The sequence below is a fragment of the Anas platyrhynchos genome, chromosome 1, assembly GCF_047663525.1.
Source record: "Anas platyrhynchos isolate ZD024472 breed Pekin duck chromosome 1, IASCAAS_PekinDuck_T2T, whole genome shotgun sequence".
In the NCBI taxonomy this organism is placed as follows: Eukaryota; Metazoa; Chordata; class Aves; order Anseriformes; family Anatidae; genus Anas; species Anas platyrhynchos.
The window spans coordinates 91,429,177-91,448,135 of NC_092587.1; the positions used below are offsets into that span (position 1 = coordinate 91,429,177).

At 36.9% G+C, this 18,959-nt stretch overlaps 1 protein-coding gene across 1 annotated transcript in view; it reads left to right on the forward strand.

The window, feature by feature from the left end:
* Window positions 1-18,959, forward strand: part of ALCAM (activated leukocyte cell adhesion molecule) — a 117,517-nt gene that overhangs the window by 88,601 nt on the left and 9,957 nt on the right. The window contains exons 4-14 of the mRNA XM_072024046.1: window positions 990-1,054; window positions 1,446-1,533; window positions 2,333-2,515; window positions 6,699-6,826; window positions 8,565-8,694; window positions 14,031-14,143; window positions 15,028-15,163; window positions 15,240-15,377; window positions 16,581-16,709; window positions 17,470-17,508; window positions 17,827-17,944. Of these exons, the coding sequence (XP_071880147.1) occupies window positions 990-1,054; window positions 1,446-1,533; window positions 2,333-2,515; window positions 6,699-6,826; window positions 8,565-8,694; window positions 14,031-14,143; window positions 15,028-15,163; window positions 15,240-15,377; window positions 16,581-16,709; window positions 17,470-17,508; window positions 17,827-17,944 (1,267 nt within the window). The remainder of the gene's footprint in view (window positions 1-989; window positions 1,055-1,445; window positions 1,534-2,332; window positions 2,516-6,698; window positions 6,827-8,564; window positions 8,695-14,030; window positions 14,144-15,027; window positions 15,164-15,239; window positions 15,378-16,580; window positions 16,710-17,469; window positions 17,509-17,826; window positions 17,945-18,959) is intronic.

Consider the following 18,959-nt stretch of genomic DNA (forward strand, 5'->3'; position numbering starts at 1 on the left):
CTGGGGATGGGAATGCTGGCAGTACTTCAAAGGGGAGCTTGATTTGGGGAAAAAGATTCTGTAAGCTGGCGTGGTTAAGGATGTGTCAGTCTGTAAAAGTATATAATGCATATACCTATTTAAGCAATACAGTTAGAGTGTAAAGATTTCTTTGACTGTACAAACATTGATTTATTTTTCCCCCTCACTCCTCTCCACTTTTTTTAGAAATTGTGGGAAAAAATGTCTCTTCTGGAGATAAGAATTTGCATTCCGGGCTTCAGGCCAAACTGTTTTAACAGACAACTTATATAGTCTCTAGAAAGTGCTTTTTTATGATGGAAATGCTGATAGATCCTCCACTTTGGCAAGCTAAGAGGTCCATCTACCATTAAAAAAACTTAAGAAGACGACACATTGGCACTGAAGAAAAAGTTTATTTTTTTTTAAGAGAGTCATAAGCAACTCAGAATTAGTTAAAGTAATTACACCTCCTTCAGTCGTCTGAATTTCCTAAATGTAACAATACCCACTAGGAAAAATAAACATTAGAAGAATGATCCAGTTGAATTTGTTCCTTTATAAAGCAGCAGCTCAGCTACAGTAATATCCATAGCAAAGCTGCTTTAATGTTGCTGTGTTTTTTGTACCATTGGTTCCTTCTCCAGCATGTGTGTCACATAAATCAGATACAACAGAGCAGGTTTTCTCCTCCCAGGTACTGAACAGTCTGCCTGGCTAAAATTTATATTATCAGGAAGCATGGAATTCATTATGGAAAGTATGACACATTTTAAGGTAGTGTTTTTTCCTCCTCTCCAGTCCATTTGCTGATATTGGGGTAGAAGTATCTCTTTCTTTTTTTTTTAATGGCAAAATATAGTCAAGACTATAGCAGCACAGGTTGTTCTAGTTAGTCTTAAAGTTCGCACATCTTCTGGTAATGTTTGCTTTTTCAAAAAACTGTTTGTTCTTCTGACACTAGTGCTTTTATCCTATTTATGTTTTAGAACAACCTTCTCAACCAGAAATCTTGCATCAAGCAGACTTCTTAGAAACAGAGAAGCTAAAAATGGTAAGAGCAGCATTATCCCTCAAAGCTATGTGTCTGAAGGCTGCCCAAAGTTCCTTTGCAGTTGAGATGGAGAGAGGTGATGGACTGAGGCTAAGAGAGGGTGCATGTGCATTCATACCTGTGGGAGATCGCATTGTGTAGCCAGACTGAGCACAGAGTGGTTCCCTCAGCAATACCCTAATAGCCCTGCAAGCAGGGTCCACTGTGATCTTAGACTCACCACTGAGCGCTCTTCTGTATTGTACCTAAACACTGATGGGTTTTGTCCTATTTAAATATATATGTTTTTGGGGTTAAGCATTTGAACTGTCTAGAAGTTTTTAGCCTAAGTGAAAACAGATTTATTAAAACAGTGGAGAAAACTGGCTACTAATTCCTGTCTGTTTTGCAGCTTGGAGAGTGCATTGCAAGAGATAGTTATCCCGAAGGCAACATTACGTGGTACAAAAACGGGAGAGTTTTGCAACCTGTGGAAGAAGGTACATTTCACTAATGGACACTGTTCCCATAAGCTCCCAGTTTATGGGAATTGCTCTATTTTAGTCTAAACTACTGTTCCTTGAAACATGAAACTGGAAAGAAGCTTCTCGGGTGCCTTTCGGAGCACCCAGGATATGCCATATAATCTCTCTATGTCAAGTTCCAGCTTAAAAAACACTGTGGGGAGAAAGGTTGCCTTCGTTAATGCTGTTGCCAAACCATTCTTGAACCTACATAGCTGGTAGAAACTGATCTAATTTTCAGCTTTGTATACAGTATTAATTGTCTCAGTTTTACACCTGTCCAATACTGTGTTTGGACATAGTCATAGTCTCCTTATGCAGGTATTTATTCTCAGGATATTTAGAAAGAACACCTTTTTTTTTTTTTTTCTCCCTTTTTTGCCTTTCAAGTTTGATTTTGATAGGCTGATCAGACCAATATTTTAGCTTCCTTAAAACAGAGAATGCTTACAACGCTAAGTTTTAAATGTGATCTTAAAATTGCTTTTTCCAGCATTTCTGAGGCCTTCTTAGTAAGCTGAGATTTGTATTACAAATAATTGAAAACTAGTTTTTTGTTTTGATTTAAAAATGTACAGTATGTTAGGAATATGTTGCTGATAAAATGTTCCTAGTAAATATCAGTGGCGATACTGAAGGAAAACTCTTTGTGTAGTCTGTTGGGTAATTTGTCATGTTGCTTGTGTGTTTGCAGCCTGATAACTATAAATAGAGAAAAGGCAAGCAAGATGTATCTGCAGTAGGAAGTATGAGTGAAACAATATTTCCTTTTCAGTTGTGGTCATAAATTTGCAAAAGACTGTGGACAAATCAACTGGACTCTTCACCATGACATCATCTCTTCAGTACATGCCAACAAAGGAAGATGCAAACGCTAAATTTACTTGTAGCGTGACATATTTGGGACCATCTGGCCAGAAAACGATACAGTCTGATCCAGTTGTCTTCGATGTTCACTGTAAGTTATTAAAAAGCATCTATTGCTCTGTGAAGTCTTCCTCGGGGAAAAATAAAAAAATAAAAAATCTGAGACAGTTTACAAAATTACAGACATTGCTATTTGACTATCAAGGTGGTGTTTTCAAAGCTGGTTTGAAGGTCCGAGTATAATGGCTGTATCATTTTCATTTATCTTAAGATGTACCTGAGTTTTCTTTCTATTTAATAGTAGAATACTGAATATTAAGACTGGATTGACAAGAGGAAAGTGATAACCTCAAACATGTACTGCAAAATGTTTTTTTCAGAACTTCAGTGAAGATAGGGGGTGATTAGAATGATCTGTGTCCTCTGAAATAGGCAATTAACACACCGTATAGTTTTCAATGCACTGAAATGCACTCCTTTGTTTTTGCAAAGGAGAGTCAGCACCAAGCAGCTAATGCCGGTAGACTACCTTGCACAAAATGTAGTAGCTGTTCTACAGCTGTAAGACGCTGATATTTACATTTAAAATGTGGCATTTGGGTACTGGTAGACTTCTAATTTTAAAGTAGAGAATGTGTGTGAATAATTACTTCCAGCTGGGCTAAGTCCCAAAGCAACTTCCTTACTGTGTTATTGGAGATCGTAATTCTCCTTTGAATAAAGAAAGCAAACAGTTGGCAAGGAAAGGTCAGAGAAGGTGCTAGCAGTGTGGAAGGGTAGAAGAAACTTTTCAGGGTCTTGTAAAGTGACACTTCTGAAGGACTGTAGAAGGCAGCATGCTGTAAAAAAGTGAATTGAAACAAGGATAAGCGAGATATTCAGTCAAGTGTTGTTTCTTTGTGCACCTTAGATAATACCTCAGCTTATAAAGTCCCCATTTGAAGAACAATGAGGTCAAAGTGTATGGTCCAGATGTGCAATAGGACCTTAGCATACATTGTCTAACAACCTAGGACCTTAGCAAACATTGTTTAACAGCCCTGGAATCCAGTTGAATATGAAGAAAATGAGTACTGCATGCATGATTTCTGCAGCTGGGAGGTGTGCTCCACTGGCTTGAAAACAAAAGTCCTGGACTTGAAGTGGCAAGGTATTTTCTACCTTGCCTTCCAAGAATACCTTTGGCTTTAGAGTAAAAGGTTGCCCAATTTCCTTTTTGCATATCTTAATTTGCAATAACTTCAATTCCACACCCTGCTCAAATGCATCTCCAAAAGAATTTCTGAAACTTTTTATTAACAGACATCCAGAGCTTCAACAGATGGATTTCTTGATGGATGTTACTTGAGGATAATGATGTCTGATTTGGTTTTGTTTTTAAATTTGTTCCAGTGTTCCTAATTAGTTTCTTTCTCAATAAATGTGATTTTTTTAACCTTTCAAATGTAATGAAGATGAAAAAAAAAAAAAAAGCCAGACTTCCACCTATAAGAAATGGAAGTATGTCTTTCAGCCTTTACTTTTTTTTTTTTTTTCAGATTGGCTGTTAAATTATCATGTTTTGTGTCTCTGAAACAAGTTGCAAAAATCAAAAAAATAGACCTGCTGTTCATTCTGATATCCTGTGAGATTGCTTGCAACTTAACCTGTTTATCATAAGCAAATGGGGCAAGCACACCTAATGCCTTTACAAGATTTTCTTTTCTGAAGACATACCTGTTTAGTCAGAATTTAAGAAATGTTTTACTGTTTCTATTAGCTCAGGGTTAGTGCCATCTCCAGTTAGTGACATGTCTCAAGTGTTTAATAGCCAGTTGACCCCCTGGAAGCAGCCAGCCACTGTAACAGTGCGAGAAGAAAAGTGAATGAGCTCCTGCAGAATTTGGTGCTAGCTGGAGAAAGGTAACTCAGCCAGCAGTAAACAGTGCTTAACCATGGGCTCTGGTTTGCAGCTGTAGCCAGCAAGCTACAGAGAATAGCATGAGTAATACAAGAGAATTGGCACTGGCCAATTAAATCTTGTCTGATTGTATCTAAATTATCTAGGCTCTGGGTACGTTCGGTTCTGCTCAGAGTTAATCAATGTAAAAAGATAATGTTAGTCAGGCAAACTTTCCAATCATGCTCTCTTGTTAAGTGTCTGTCTTGCTATAAATGAACTTTCCATAAGAGATTAGAGTTAAAGGGGATTTTCACTCATGCTGCTTCCAGCAGCTATGTTTTTGTTAAAATTTCACTGAATGATGTCAGTTGTGGGTATGGTGGGTCTGGGACAGAGGCGTTCATTCACTCAATACCCTTCATTCACTTAATTCACTCTTTGGTGCCTGCTTCCAGAATTTTGCTCTTGCAAAAAGCAGATACAAAACCTCTGGTTTATAGAAGCACAAGGTGACATGGACCAAGCCAGGGATATATGCAAGACGTGCCTTCACCAAGCTGCTCCTGCTCACTAATGAAGGCAGGGAAGCATGTTGCCGAGTGCTGCTTAGCATGAGTATTGCACTGAACGTTGTCACTGCATTGCCTTCCTCACAAGGGTGACCTGTTCGCCTTAGAGAACAATTTAATTAGTCTTCTGGTATTTACTTCTGTAGGGTTTTTTTATTATTTTTCTTTTACAGTTTAGAGAATGAGATTAAAACTTTGCTCCCAACTGATGGCAGTGCACAGAAGGGTACAATTTGCCTAGAGGAAAGACCGGTGGTTTGCAGGAGTGTCACTCTTATTTAACTGTGTCCACTTCTAATCCAGTTCTGTTTGTTGCTGTAGGGAAAAAAGTTCCAAATTAAAAGTCCTGAAGGTCTTCCTCAGTATAATTCTTCCCTTTTTAGTCCCAAAACAAAGTCTAAGCAACTCCAGGGTGTATCTAGCTATACTTTACAATAACTTTCTCATATTAGGTCCCCTGTATATAAATTTGACATAGGGGAAGGCAAGTTCTGCAGCAGGCTAGCTCTGTTGAGCCAGCCCCCAAAACTGGGGTTTTGGCCAGAAGCTGCCGAGAGGTGTGCATGCAATTCATGGCCAGCTACTGTTGTGTATTGCACCACCAGCAGTGCTGGACTTCCCTTCCCTCAGTGGGCAAAGTTGTGCTTCAGCACTGAAGGTATTGAGGACAATGTTTGCCCCTGGCTCCCCTTCCACATCCATTGCATCTGAAGGAGGGAGGATGTGGCCTTTTGAAGCCTGGTACCACTCTTCCTATGAAGAGAGATGAGAAGCCATGCTAAGGCTCTGGGTCATCGAGAGGCTACAACAGACTGCAGCTCCTGTTATTGAGAAACCCCACAGCAGAAGACAGACATGATGAATGCCTTAAGGGTCGGAAGGGCTGTAGAGCCCATGCTTCGCTAACCACACAAAATCAGCTGTCAGGCAAGGGTTTCTCTGCTGTCTAGATTATTTTTTTTTGGTGTCTAATAAGGGGCACTGTACTGTGTCTTAATGCAAGACTGGCATCCTTGGTGGAATTTTACTTATTCATTGAAATTAAAGCAGTGAGAGTTATCTGCCCATATTATTTCCTTTAATTTTGTTCATTTTACTCTGTTTTTGAAAAATTATATTTAGGCTTCTACTTAGGAAGAATAACATCTATTAAAGTATACTCTGTCTCTGCCTTAAAAAAATGACTGAAGTAAAACGTAAGTTATAGTTCAACTTCACTGAACATGACAGAAGTATGTTACATTTACAGTTCTGTTGACTATGTTAAGGGTCCTATTATGTTCACGAAATTCATCTTTCTGAAAGCCTGTAGTGATCAGCATATAGAACAGGCTGAATAGAGTTGCTTAGTTCATATTTCTTCCTTCTTAATGGAAGAAAGCTATTATCTAATACTAACGCAAGGCATTGAGAGCCTCTGTTGTTTTTCTGATTGCTGGAGTCCTCCAAACAGCAAGCTTCACAGAGGACAAGTTAATCCCTCATAATGAAATCATGCTGTGAAACTGTTCATACTGATCAGAGTTGTTTTTTTTTTTTTCTTATAAGCTTTTGACATAGTTGTAGTTATCCCTGTTTCTGTTATAGGGTATTTTGGTGAAGAAAAATGAATTGTTGTATCATAGGGCTTCTTTGCGGTTACTTGGATTGGCAAAAATATGGAGGGTGTGATTAACTTCAGTTCTATAAAAAGGTCAACACACGTGAACACCTTCACCTGCTTGATGATAAAATTGTGTACTCTTTGACTGTGAAAAACCTGTGCATAGTGTTACTGTGTATTTTTTTGTGGGAACTGTTAAGTGTATATGTTGTTTTCACAGATCCAACAGAGAAGGTGACTATTCGAGTGCTGTCACAAAGTAGTACCATTAAAGAAGGTGATAATGTCACCCTGGAGTGCTCAGGGAATGGCAACCCTCCTCCACAGGAGTTCCTGTTTTACATTCCAGTAAGTCCATCCTTGCTGTCACTGCGTAGTGAAATATTCCGTATCATTCCTTCCTACAGACATTGATGCAATGTCAGCGTATACGTGATTTTATAACAAATGAAGGAAGGAATCTGTTGCAACTAAAGTGAAAAATAGACATCAGCCATTACATCAGACTCTCTGAGAATACCTTGCCAACTCAGGCAAAAAATTTTGAAGAACCTCTCCATTCTTCCAACCTGCCCAAAGTTTTGGGGGGCTTGGACTTACTAAAAATTGCTAGTCTTCATTTCACGTCATCATATATTTTGATAAAAAGCGATCTTGGCAAAAGCAATTTAGCATCCTGAATAAAACCATCTCATTTGTTGTCATAACGGTGATTCAGCAGTGAAAGTACAGGAAATTAATTCAGCTTTTTTTTTTTTTTGGACTTTCACAGATTAATCTTTTTGCAATTTATTTTATTTATGTATTTATTAATTAAACTGTATGGTGGCATACCAACACAAAAAAGAACCAGGGTGACAGCACAGGAGAAAGTGTAGAACAAATCTGTCAAATGCATAAGATAAAAATTGAGAAAGATAAAGGCTTTGATTCTGTTAATCTTCTTAGTATTGGTGAAATCCACAGACAGATGTGGCTTTGTGTTCTAAGATTCCTACCTTCTTCCTGTGTCCTGCTTCTCCCTCATTTTATATCCTGCTTTTGTTCCTATTGCAGTAGTGAGCAGAGCTGAACATGGGAGAGGCCAAAAGTGGTGGCATGCTTTTAAATATTTCAAAAACTGCATGTGTAGCCCTTTGAACATAATCCTCTTCTGCTTTAGACTCCTGGCATGTTCGAATTACTGAAGAAAACTAGGAGTTGAAGTCTTCTTCAGCCCCTTAGGTTCAGTGAGTCACCCTAGGAATTCAGCAGATGCTAGGGAAGAAGTGCATGATGTCTCTTTGTTCTGCAATCTCAGTGAGCAAGCTAAACACCCCAGTTTGTCTGATCTTAAGTCTCCCTGCTACCTGATATTAATTCTCTCTCTTAAGGGGAGCTGGGATTGGCAATTCCTTTGCAAGACTTGTGAGTATTGTGACAAACCTGGTAAATCTCCTTCTGGATTCAGATACGAATTAGGCTTTCATTGTGCGTGTGTTTCAAAAGGTGTTCAGTCAGTGAGTTATTACCAGGTGGAAGCTGGGTGATGGGAAAATGTTGCTTTCTGGCTAATTCAAAACACCAGTTTTTGTAGGTAACTACATGTTAAGGTAGTGTATACTCTAGCAGGCTGCATACCCTGATGTGGATAGAGCAAGGCTTGTTTGTGCTGTTGGAAAATGTACTCTTCATGACTTCTTTCTCTTAACTGAACATACCATTTTAGTTACAGATTTAAAAACAAATTGTTTTGCTGTTGGGATTTCTCCAACACTTATTAGTAGCCTGATTTAGTCTTTGTTTTCCTCTTCTTTCATCTTACCGCTGAACTTTCAGAGTTTTTATTTTTATTTTACTTTAAAGCTAGCTAGTCATTCAGTTAAAAGAGTAAAGTTTTTAATTGTAGTTTTTCTTTGAAAAAAACTCTGCAGTTATTCAGTAAATATACATAATTGCTGTTAATAAATAACTACACTTCAGTAATACTGTATCTAAATATATTTTGATTTATTTCAGGATCCTTATAATTAAAAAAAAATATATCAACAGAAATGAATGCTTTTAACAGGCCCATATACAATAAATGTTTTATTTCCATCTGCAGGGAGAAACAGAAGGTATAAGAAGCTCAGATACTTACGTAATGGCAGATGTGAGACGAAATGCAACAGGAGAATACAAGTGCTCTCTGATTGACAAAAGCATGATGGACGCAACCACCATCACTGTGCACTGTAAGTCCTTGCATTTTGTGCTCATAATTAGGATATAAAACCTATCTTGCACTTCCTGGGATGGTTTCTCTCTGCTTTACTTAAGGAGGTCAGTCCAGTTAACGTACAGGAGAACTGAATGATGTTGATTGGTTGAAGTATTTGAAGTAGTATTAGATCTTTTCTCTCTCTCTCTCTCTCTCTTTTTTTTTTTTTAACAAAACAAAGCAAAAACAAAAAACTTTCTTTAACATATCTCTGTTTAAAAACCTTAACTTTCTCAATTCACTGGCTGAGATAGAGATACACTTTACGCAACCTTTGTTTATTATATGATATTCTTGCACTGTCATGTTCAGTGAAAATTCTGATATTTTATGTTTCACTTATGTGAACATATAAATGGTAAATTATTGTGCTCCAACTGTGAATTAGAATGTACTAAGACACACAAGTTGGCCCACGCTGATGCTTGTTCTTTGTAGTCAAATTCATGTTAGTCTAACATCTTTTCATCTTATCTCGATGAGGCTAACATGTAAAGAGAAGAAACTTAGGTATTCATTTTGTTCATGTATTTATTTTTTATTATTATTTTTTGTTGTTGTTTTAAGTTTTTGCAGAAACATGAGAGCTTGGTAAATTTGCTTTAGCTGTATACTAGAATTTTTGCTCCCACTTTATCAGCACCACTTTATAAGCAATCATTGAACTGGTTGAACCTTGAAGCAAACAGTTTAATGGTTGCTTTTAATTTTCTCTCTATGGAAGAAAACAAGCAGGGCCTCTTTCAAACTTTGCCATACTGTCACAGTGTGTGAAATGAAACTCAGTCCAATGGTACTTGGCTTCCCTAGGGAGCACTGGTGGTGTCTAGTCTTCCCAGTAGCATAAATACTTTTAATAGTTTACAGGTTCAGAGGGACATAATGGATACCGAACTTTAAATGCTCCCACAGTAGTTGTATACTTTATGTAAAAAGAAAAAATTTGACATAGAAAAATACACAACTCTAGACAGAAAATGAATACTTCAATTTATTTTTCCCCTTCATTGTGAGGTCAGGTCAGAGTGTTTCAAGTTCAGAATTTATGTACTTGCATAAAAAGGTTGAAAACTCTGGCATTTCTACCTGCTGCCTCTCTGCTCCATTCTTGAGTGGCCTCTGTTCTCCTCTTTGAGGGTTTTTTACAGCTTTAGAAGACCCAGCAGAGACTGGAGGAAACTTGTTTTGTCAATAGGAAATGAGATGGCAGCTTTCTCAAGTGCCTTCCACTTGAATGAGATCTGTCAGATCTTCTTGGCCAGGGAATGCTCAATGCAGTCCTGGCAGCAGGTGGAGGGTGCCACGCAGTCCACCCGTTTCCATTCAGTGCGTGCACAGGGAAATTTCTTAAGCTGCAGATAAATTTCTGAGATCACAGGAGAATGTCCTGTTTTATCTGCTTATATTACCTTCTCATTCCGTTGCTTGTCTTGATCTACCACACACTATCATGTATATTCTCACTACATCTTCTGATACTTGGTTCCTGCTGTAAGTTACGCTGTCATGACTTCATTCTGTTTGCTTTCATGGTGAAGTGTCTCCGGCCCTTCCTAAACCAACTTTATTCTTTCGTTAGGCATGGCTTACAAGATTGACTGTGTGTAATTGAACACAGTATTGCAAGGGCTGTTTGATTACATGGTGCTTCATTGCTTCTTAGGTGGCATTTTCACTCTTCTACAACTTACTGCTCTAACTGTGTACTCTTTTATATTTTTTTTCCTTGGAAGTGGTACAATATATGTAGACTATATCTCTACATGAATTATTACCCTATTGCATTTAATGAACATTTTACATTTAAAAAGGTAATCTGCTGCTTTACCACCCGTTCCCTTCTCTTGAGCAAGAACTGGGGTATGTAAGATCTGAAGAGAGCTCCATGCTACTGCCTCTATCTGCCCCATGTCAAAGGTAGCTTGCTGGTAGCTCGCTGTGGTATAACTGACCCTTTTATTTTGCTCCATGTAGCGTGCATGTCAACCTGTATCTCCATAAATAGTTACTCTAAAGAACAACTTCTTCAACTCCAGGTTATCTGTAATGAGCCAGTTTTCCTTTCTCTGCTATTTTGTGTGCATGTCAGAAGAGTTTTACTGTATGAGAGAAGCATTTATTTTCTTGGCAGTCTTTCCAGTTTTGGCAGCAAGTGCAGCTACTCAGAAGTCACAGATCCAATCTAGTGCTCTGCTTCCTTGTTTTACTTAGGGTTTGTTACGTGTTTCTTAAACATCTCTACCTGCAACAAAGCCTTTGTTTAAGTGAGGCACAGTGGCCTGGAATAGTTCTGTAATTCCTGAATGCACAGACCTTTGTATCTGTGAGATAGCTCTGTCTTAAAGCTACTTCTGTGTCTTGCTTTATGCTGATCTACAGCATTTCTGCAGCATGCTTTGTTGTAAGGGGAACTCCAGCGAAAAAGTCATAAAATCCATATATGCTTTATAACATGCATATCCTTCTTTCAATTTCTTTTCAACTTTATGTTAATTTTTCAGCATAACCCTCTATTTCGGGAGCTTTCTGCTTCTAATGTACTTATAAATTTTTAATGTTAGATATTTTTTTTTTGTCTTCATGTTTGTTTGTTTGTTTTTCTTCTTTGAAATAATACTTATTAATTCCTATTAAACCCTGTTTTCCTCCCTCTTTTACTTTATTAGCTTACATTTTATCAGATGTGTGAATATTCCTGTCTTCACAGAAGACAGTGTTATACTGAAAAAGCGTTCATTCTGAGTCAGGGCTTTTCATTTCCTCACTTCTCATCTTGTCACTTTAGATTTTTGATTTTTCATTAAAAAAAGAAAAAACAGGCAATACAATAAATTTTCCTTACATTCGTGAATCCATTTGTAGCTATTTGTTACATTTCCACCACAGGCCTTGTTCCCATCATGATTTTATTAAGCGGTGTAAGAGTACACGAGTTCCTTTTGGTGTGTAGGTACAGAAAGCTCCCTGCTGGTATTCAAATACATCAGCACATTAAGTAGTCCTTAAATATTTTTGTAGCAAAATATTCTGGCTCAATACCAAGGTCTTTTTTTTTTTTTTTTTTTTTTTCCAAGAGGAATGTAAATTATGAGATTCACAGAAAGCTGAACATTGACATAAAAGCATCTGAGTTACCCATCATGTTTAGGGAAATACTATCTTCATAAAGCAAGCTTTACGCAGGTGGGAGGGAGAAAAGATAGAAATCAGGTTGCTCTATGGGTTGTTCCTAAAGGGAATCCTATGCTAAATAGTAAGTTAACTCTATGTTTGCCTCATAAAGAACCTTAAAAAATAGTGCTCTGGGCTATGCAGTTTGTCTCGCACACTGTAAATATTCCTGGACTTCTAGAATAACTCAGCCCTTGTGGGAGAGGGATTCTAGTCTCAGAATCTTCTACCAGAAGTGGGGCAGTTGGTGCTCACAGGCATGCTAACCCCGGAGGAAAACTGGTTTGAAAGATTGCGTTGGACTCTGTGTCAGTCTTGCTAAGCCGATGGCCAAAAATTTAATGAGTGTCTGCTTTGTGTGATGTGTGTGATAGGAAATGCTGTGATAGGATGGTCTGTGATCTCTTGGATTTGAGGTGCTATCTTGCTTCAAAGAATGAAAGGCGTTAGTAGATGTTGAAGGAGAGTCATCCTGAGAGGGAGAAAAAAAATCTTAGCTTTTTCTTCAGCCACCCCTCTGCCTTGGTAGTATGTGCTTAAGAGGAACCAAGCAAGAAGAAACACATCTCATGCACTATATGATGAACTATACGCAATTGCTTACTAGCTGAGTGTTGGATTTTTTTTTTTTCTTTTTTCCCTCCTCCTTTTATCCTTCTGAAAACAATGGTAAAATCTGGAGTATCTTGTTAGTTTTCTTGGGTTTGTTAGTTTGGGGAAGTAAGGGGACAAAGGACAAGACATCCCTGTAGGAATAAAGAAACAAAACGCCATTTTTTCCCTTGGTAAGATCTTTGCTTCACTCATGCACAGATGGAAGTACAGTTCTTGTGACCTCTGAGACTAGTCATTAGACTTGTAACACAGATAGTAATGCACACTAATAGTACAGGATGGACCCTAGCCTCTCCCTGAAGTTCTGCTTTTAATTATAATGGTGTTCCCAGGGCAACCACTGAATGAAGCCAGTAGTTACGATCACTGTTTTGTTAAGGAAAACTCACTGTTTTCTCTTTCCCATTTCCTTTACCCACTGTGATGTTGCCTAGAGCCTTTTTTTTATTTATTTTTATTTTTTTAAACTCAGCTTAAAAGCCAAAAGGATGTTTTGAAGTCCTTTTCTAGCAAGTATAATAATCATGATGAAATCATGTATGCTTGCCACTTGAGCTACAGAGTGTGTGTGTGTGCATCTGTGATAGTTATTTGACCAGGCAACTTGGCTCACACTGTGAGAGGAGAAGCAAAATAGAGGTTTAGCTTGGCAAACTCCGCTTTTCTTTCAGTGTTGGATTTTCCTGAAAAAGCAATCACTAGCTTGCCAAATCCATATACTAAGAAAAATCTAGAGCAGCGTTTCTTGACCTTTCTATTACTGGGTCTCACCCTGCCTAGTGTCAAGCACAGCTATCACTGACTGTGCAATTTCCCTGAAGCCAGAACAGATTAGGCAAAGCTTGGACTCTGAGTTACACATAAATGGCTTTTTAAGTTACGAATGAAAACAAAGAAACCAAAGGGCTTCATGTGTGGCCGCTCAACAATATAATTCAGACCCTTTGTCCCTTCAGTGAGTATTGTGTCTCATGCAAACTGTGTTGACCACCCTTGTCCTGTCCTTATGCTCAGGTAAAAATCAACCTGTTTTATCAGATTTCAGGGAGTTACCCTTTGAACTCATATCCTCCTCTTCACGTTTTTATAACTAACTGTTTAGATTTATCTGTCCCCCACCTGCATGAATTCTCCCCTGAAAATATATTCCTACCTGGCCAAGACCACAACTCCCTCATAGTAGTCTGTGCTTCCCCTGTCAAGAAACATATACTGCTATGCTCAGTACTCCATCTTCTTATACCTCCTCTGTCATACTTCAGCAGTACAGGGTGAAAAAAAAAATATCCATTTGTTGATTAGTAATTTTCAATTTTCCTTTTAGCCAGCAAAAACATGGATGTTCTGCAATTTCAGAATAATTGTCTTTTCTCTTACTTCTGAGTTTGATTGAGATTTTATTGAACAAATTAAATCTTGAATATAATGACTGCAATTAGTTGCATTTTTCTTTCCTTGGTATGCCTTTGGAATGTTCCAGGCATTCCAAGTTTACCATTTTGACAAATGTTCTTTCTATCCCAGACCTGGATTTGCAGCTTACTCCTAGTGGAGAAGTCACAAAACAGATTGGAGAGGCCCTGCCTGTGTCATGCACAATTTCTTCTAGTAGAAATGCAACTGTGCTTTGGATTAAGGTCAGTAATTTATCTAATTCACACTTCATCTCTGTATTCACCCCTTCATATTACTGCCACTACTTCAATATTTTGAAAAGATGGAAATCATTTTTAATTTGGCTTTTTAAAGAATATTGTTAAAATGAGTTTTATATGTATTGCTAAAATAAGAGATACTGCCTCGAGTTGATGACTAAAAGTTAGCTACTGTAATTATTGCCTCAGTTTTCAAATGCAGAGAAGTAATGATCACTACAATACAAATGCAATTTTACTGAAATGGCCTTACACAAGACCCTTGTAGAATCAGGTGCCATTAAGGAGAAGAGCGCCTTTGGAGGAGGAATTTGGATTTATTAATCATTTTTTCAAAGACATGATTGGTGTAACAAACCTAGTAGGAGGGCAAGGCAGGTTGAGAGATTGGATGTTGGCATGTGTTTGTTTAGTGACTGGTTGAAAAAAGTAGCTCTTGGAGATGGCAGGTTTAAATTACACATACACCGATGGAAACTGAAAATGATGATACCTAAGGTTGTTAAGTAACATATGTACAGATCATAAGCCTTAGTCCTTAAGGAGAGTTGTCATTGTCTTGGCTTGTACCACTAGCGTTTTTGATCAGCCTACTGGCAAAACTCAAAACTAGCAGTGATCTCATCTACGCCCTTGATTTGAAAGTGAAATTGTTCAAGAAGAAGATAAGTGGTTTATGTAAACCTCCAGTAGTTTCCACTTTTCCTGCTATGATGTTGTAGTTAGTAATGGGAGACCGGTTGAAGAATAAGACTCTAATCTACCAAAGCGTGTGAAAAATTCTGTTAATACTAGTCACTTTTGTAATTTAGACGTTAATGTATTCTGAATTGGAGTTCATAAAGATTAATTCTTCACTTCATCAGGACAATACCAGAATGCAAACGAGTCCATCATTTTCAAGTCTGCAATATCAAGATGCTGGAAACTATATTTGCGAAACTACTCTACAGGAGGTTGAAGGGTTAAAGAAAAGAAAGACGCTTAAACTTATTGTGGAAGGTAAGACAGCAAGATACCTATGATTATTAATTGTTCTGCTCAAACAAAGTGCTTAAGTGTAATATTTTTCTTCTAGGAAAACCTCAAATCAAAATGACGAAGAAAACCAACACAAATAAAATGTCTAAAACAATTGTCTGCCATGTGGAAGGTTTTCCCAAACCAGCAGTGCAATGGACAGTTACTGGCAGTGGAAGCATCATAAATAAAGCAAGTATCTTTCTTACTACTTTATTCATTAAAAGATAGGGGGTATGACCTAAAGGTAAGAAAAATTTTCCAGGTAGTGAGATTGAAGAAACTCAGTCAATTTTAGGTATCTAAGAAAAGGAGGGTTAAATGGTATTGCATACTTTGTGGATGGTAGCTACGTGTATGATTTCTGACAATTAAGAGCTATTGAATATAGCAGGCAGAGGTACAAAAGTTCAGTTAGCTACAAGGTTAAGCTGGAAGAAGAAACGTGCATTTTTAAGTCAGGGTATTTAGTCATCTTATCTGGATAATGTGTTGACTTTGCCATTGCACAAAGAATTTACAAATAATAATGGAACTATTGAATTTGTTAGAAAGCTGGTACTTGATGTAGTAGTTAACTGAGTGAAATGTTACAAGTACAAATCAGAAAATATGTGCACTGTAGTTCCTTATGGACTTCGCAGTTTTTATCCTAATTTTTATAGTTCTTTATAGGTTATATATTACGTATAGCTTTCATTACTTCATTAGGCTTTGCTTTAGTCCTAGGGAATTACACATGACTGTGAAAGTTTGTCCATTTACTTGCAGCTTTAGGTAAGGAATTGTGTTATCTATAAAATTAATTGAAAATATATTTTTTCTGGACACTATTAAAGTAAGAATGATGTTCAGTAACTTTAAGAAACAGTTTCATATCCTCATTACAGCACAGATACCACTAAATATAATAGTTTGGCAAAATGATTCTTAGAGCGGAAACAACTCAAGACTTGGAAGCTGGAAAGTAGAAATCTTACTGTGTTTATTCCCCTCATAAAGGCATGAATGAGAAGGAGCGAGGTGGAAAGAAATCAGAAGTCTGGTTTGGAGTTTTTCCTTAAACAATTTTGTCACTTGGCATTTTTTTTAAGTAGTTGAAAGAAACTAAAGCAAATACAGAATGTGGCCAATTTTATCAAAAATGCATCTTTATCAGTGGTCTTACAGTACATGCTATACAAAATGTAGATACAACTGACTATCTTGAGCAAAGTGTGCTCTTGCAAATAGTCATGTTACCATGTAATAAAATCATGAATTATTTTTATTGGTGTTATTTGGAAAATTTAAATATTAGTTGATCGTTATTTCATTCTGAACATTTTCATTGTGTAATACAGGTAATGCATTATTTTTTTCAAGGATAATAATCTTCATTTTTTACCTTTTCAGACAGAGGAGACCAAATACGTTAATGGAAAATTTTCCAGTAAAATTGTAATTGCTCCTGAGGAAAACGTGACTTTAACTTGCACTGCAGAAAATCAGCTAGAAAGAACCGTGACCTCTTTGAACGTCTCTGCTAGTGAGTACCTTCTAAAGATCATTTCCTTAAATTGTAGTTTTACATAAAATACCTGCACTTCACACTCAAATGAAGAGTAATGCATAGTAATGTTGGTACTAAGATAGATATTCAGCCTTTTAAAAGGCAAGCAATTGCACATACAGCCTGGTTTTGTAGTACACTGAATTTATTGGTAGTTTTCTGGATGAAGTCACTTAGCCAAGAAAGTCATGAAGGCTAGCTATATCATGTATGCACGTATTTTATATTATTACAAAACAGTATTATAAAAATGTTACAAAATAATATTATTAACACTATTATTAACAGTACAAAACAATATTATTAACAGTAGTACAAAACAATATACATTTTGTATGCATAAAATGTCATTTATAAAAGACAAAAGTCTTTATTACTACATAATCATCTTTTAGTCCCCAAATTCCAGTTTATCATTACTGGGATGACTTGATTCTGAATGTCAGTTTTCAGTGATGAAATGGGGCGAGAAACTACTATTTGTGAAAAAGAAACATTTAGTTAGAAATATGTAGTCAGAAATATTTCTGTGATTAATATTACAGTTTTTGAGTAAGATTCTTGAACTGGATACATTATAGTTACAAAACAATGACTTTTGCTCAGAGATTAATTATCTCATTGGGCAAATACTGCATTAAGTTTCAGTGTTTCTGTCATTGCTGTAAATAGACAATTAAAGGTGAATTTCAGGTATAACGCATTTTATTATTAATTTTAACATTTCTCATTTCAGTAAGTATCCCAGAGTACGATGAGCCAGAGGATAGAACTGGTATGTATGGCTTTCCATTTCCATAACCCTTGCTATTTATTTTCTCAGTTTAAGACCTACATAGTCTCACTGAACAATTTCCACAGCCCCTTGGACTTGAAGTAGCTTAGTGCCATGATTGACTAAGAATATGACTTCCTTGAAGTTCTAAGTGATTTTTTTTTTACCTTGTTTTTAAAAACAATGCTTACTCTTTTTTTTTTTTTTTCATTTTGACATTCTGACTCCTTTTCTTGTTTCTGATGGCAATACTTTAGAAATGGCGTAACACTTTTCTTTATCGTAGGTCACCTCATTAACTTTTCTTCTTTGCTTCAGATGACAATAGCGAAAAGGTTAATGACCAGGCAAAGCTAATAGTGGGCATTGTAGTTGGTCTTCTCCTGGTTGCCCTGGTTGCTGGCGTTGTCTACTGGCTCTATGCGAAGAAATCAAAGTAAGAATTTATGAAAAATTTTATATTACATTTTAAAAAAATAATCAGAAATGTATATTTACCTGTTTTCCTTTTGGCAGCATTCCAGTAGTCTGAATAGGGACAAGTTGTTAGTAGGTGCATTTAACAGAGAAAGGAAACTCGATGCCAACTCTTGTTGGCATGCCCAAATGTTTAACAGGACATGTCTCTTGGAGGTGGAACTCCATGACTTTCCTACATAGTCATCTGTAATGAGGCTCTGTCTCCTGACAGCCAAGCCTGAGCTGATTCTTGCATTTAAATATAGTACCTGTTACTTAAGTGAGTACTGGTAAAGCCACACAGAGGTAACATCCCACAATTAAGGGTGGGGTAACTGTTCTGCTTTTTAGAAAGTAGAATAAAGTACAGAGTAAGTCTGAATTATCGCAGGGAGGAAAAAGATCTGTATTCATTTGTTCACATATGCTTTGAGATGTATGAAGTAAAATTGATAAAGATTTGTTGCTGAAAAACTAGAACCCCTCATCAAAATCAGTATGTTTTAGCCATCCTAAGAAAATACAGGATTTGTGAGTGAGGCCTGCTTGGCTTTCAAGTTTCTTTATTATCTCACAGGCTCACTTTGAGATCATTCAGTTTATTTTCTAAAAAGTAACCATGTTTCTCCATCTTTTTAAAGATGGCCATGACTGGATGCCATTTGGCCTTATCACCATATATTTGTCTCTAGGGAGAACAGGATTGCTGTCTTAAGAGTTCCTTACAACTACTTTTTGACAAGGCAGATTAAAGAAGTTATGCATAATAAGTAAAAATCAGCATGGGTATACAATTTTATAATTCTTTTTACGACCTTTCATTAAAATTAGCTCAAATGAGTTCTAGAATATACCAGAGGAATTTTACTATGAACAATTATGTTTCATTGATATGAAAGTGCAACAAGGAATTGTCCATCTGCTTGTATTAGAAAATGCTATTTTTTGAGGTATTTCATAAGGATTTTACTCCAGACATAGCTGAGTGGGTT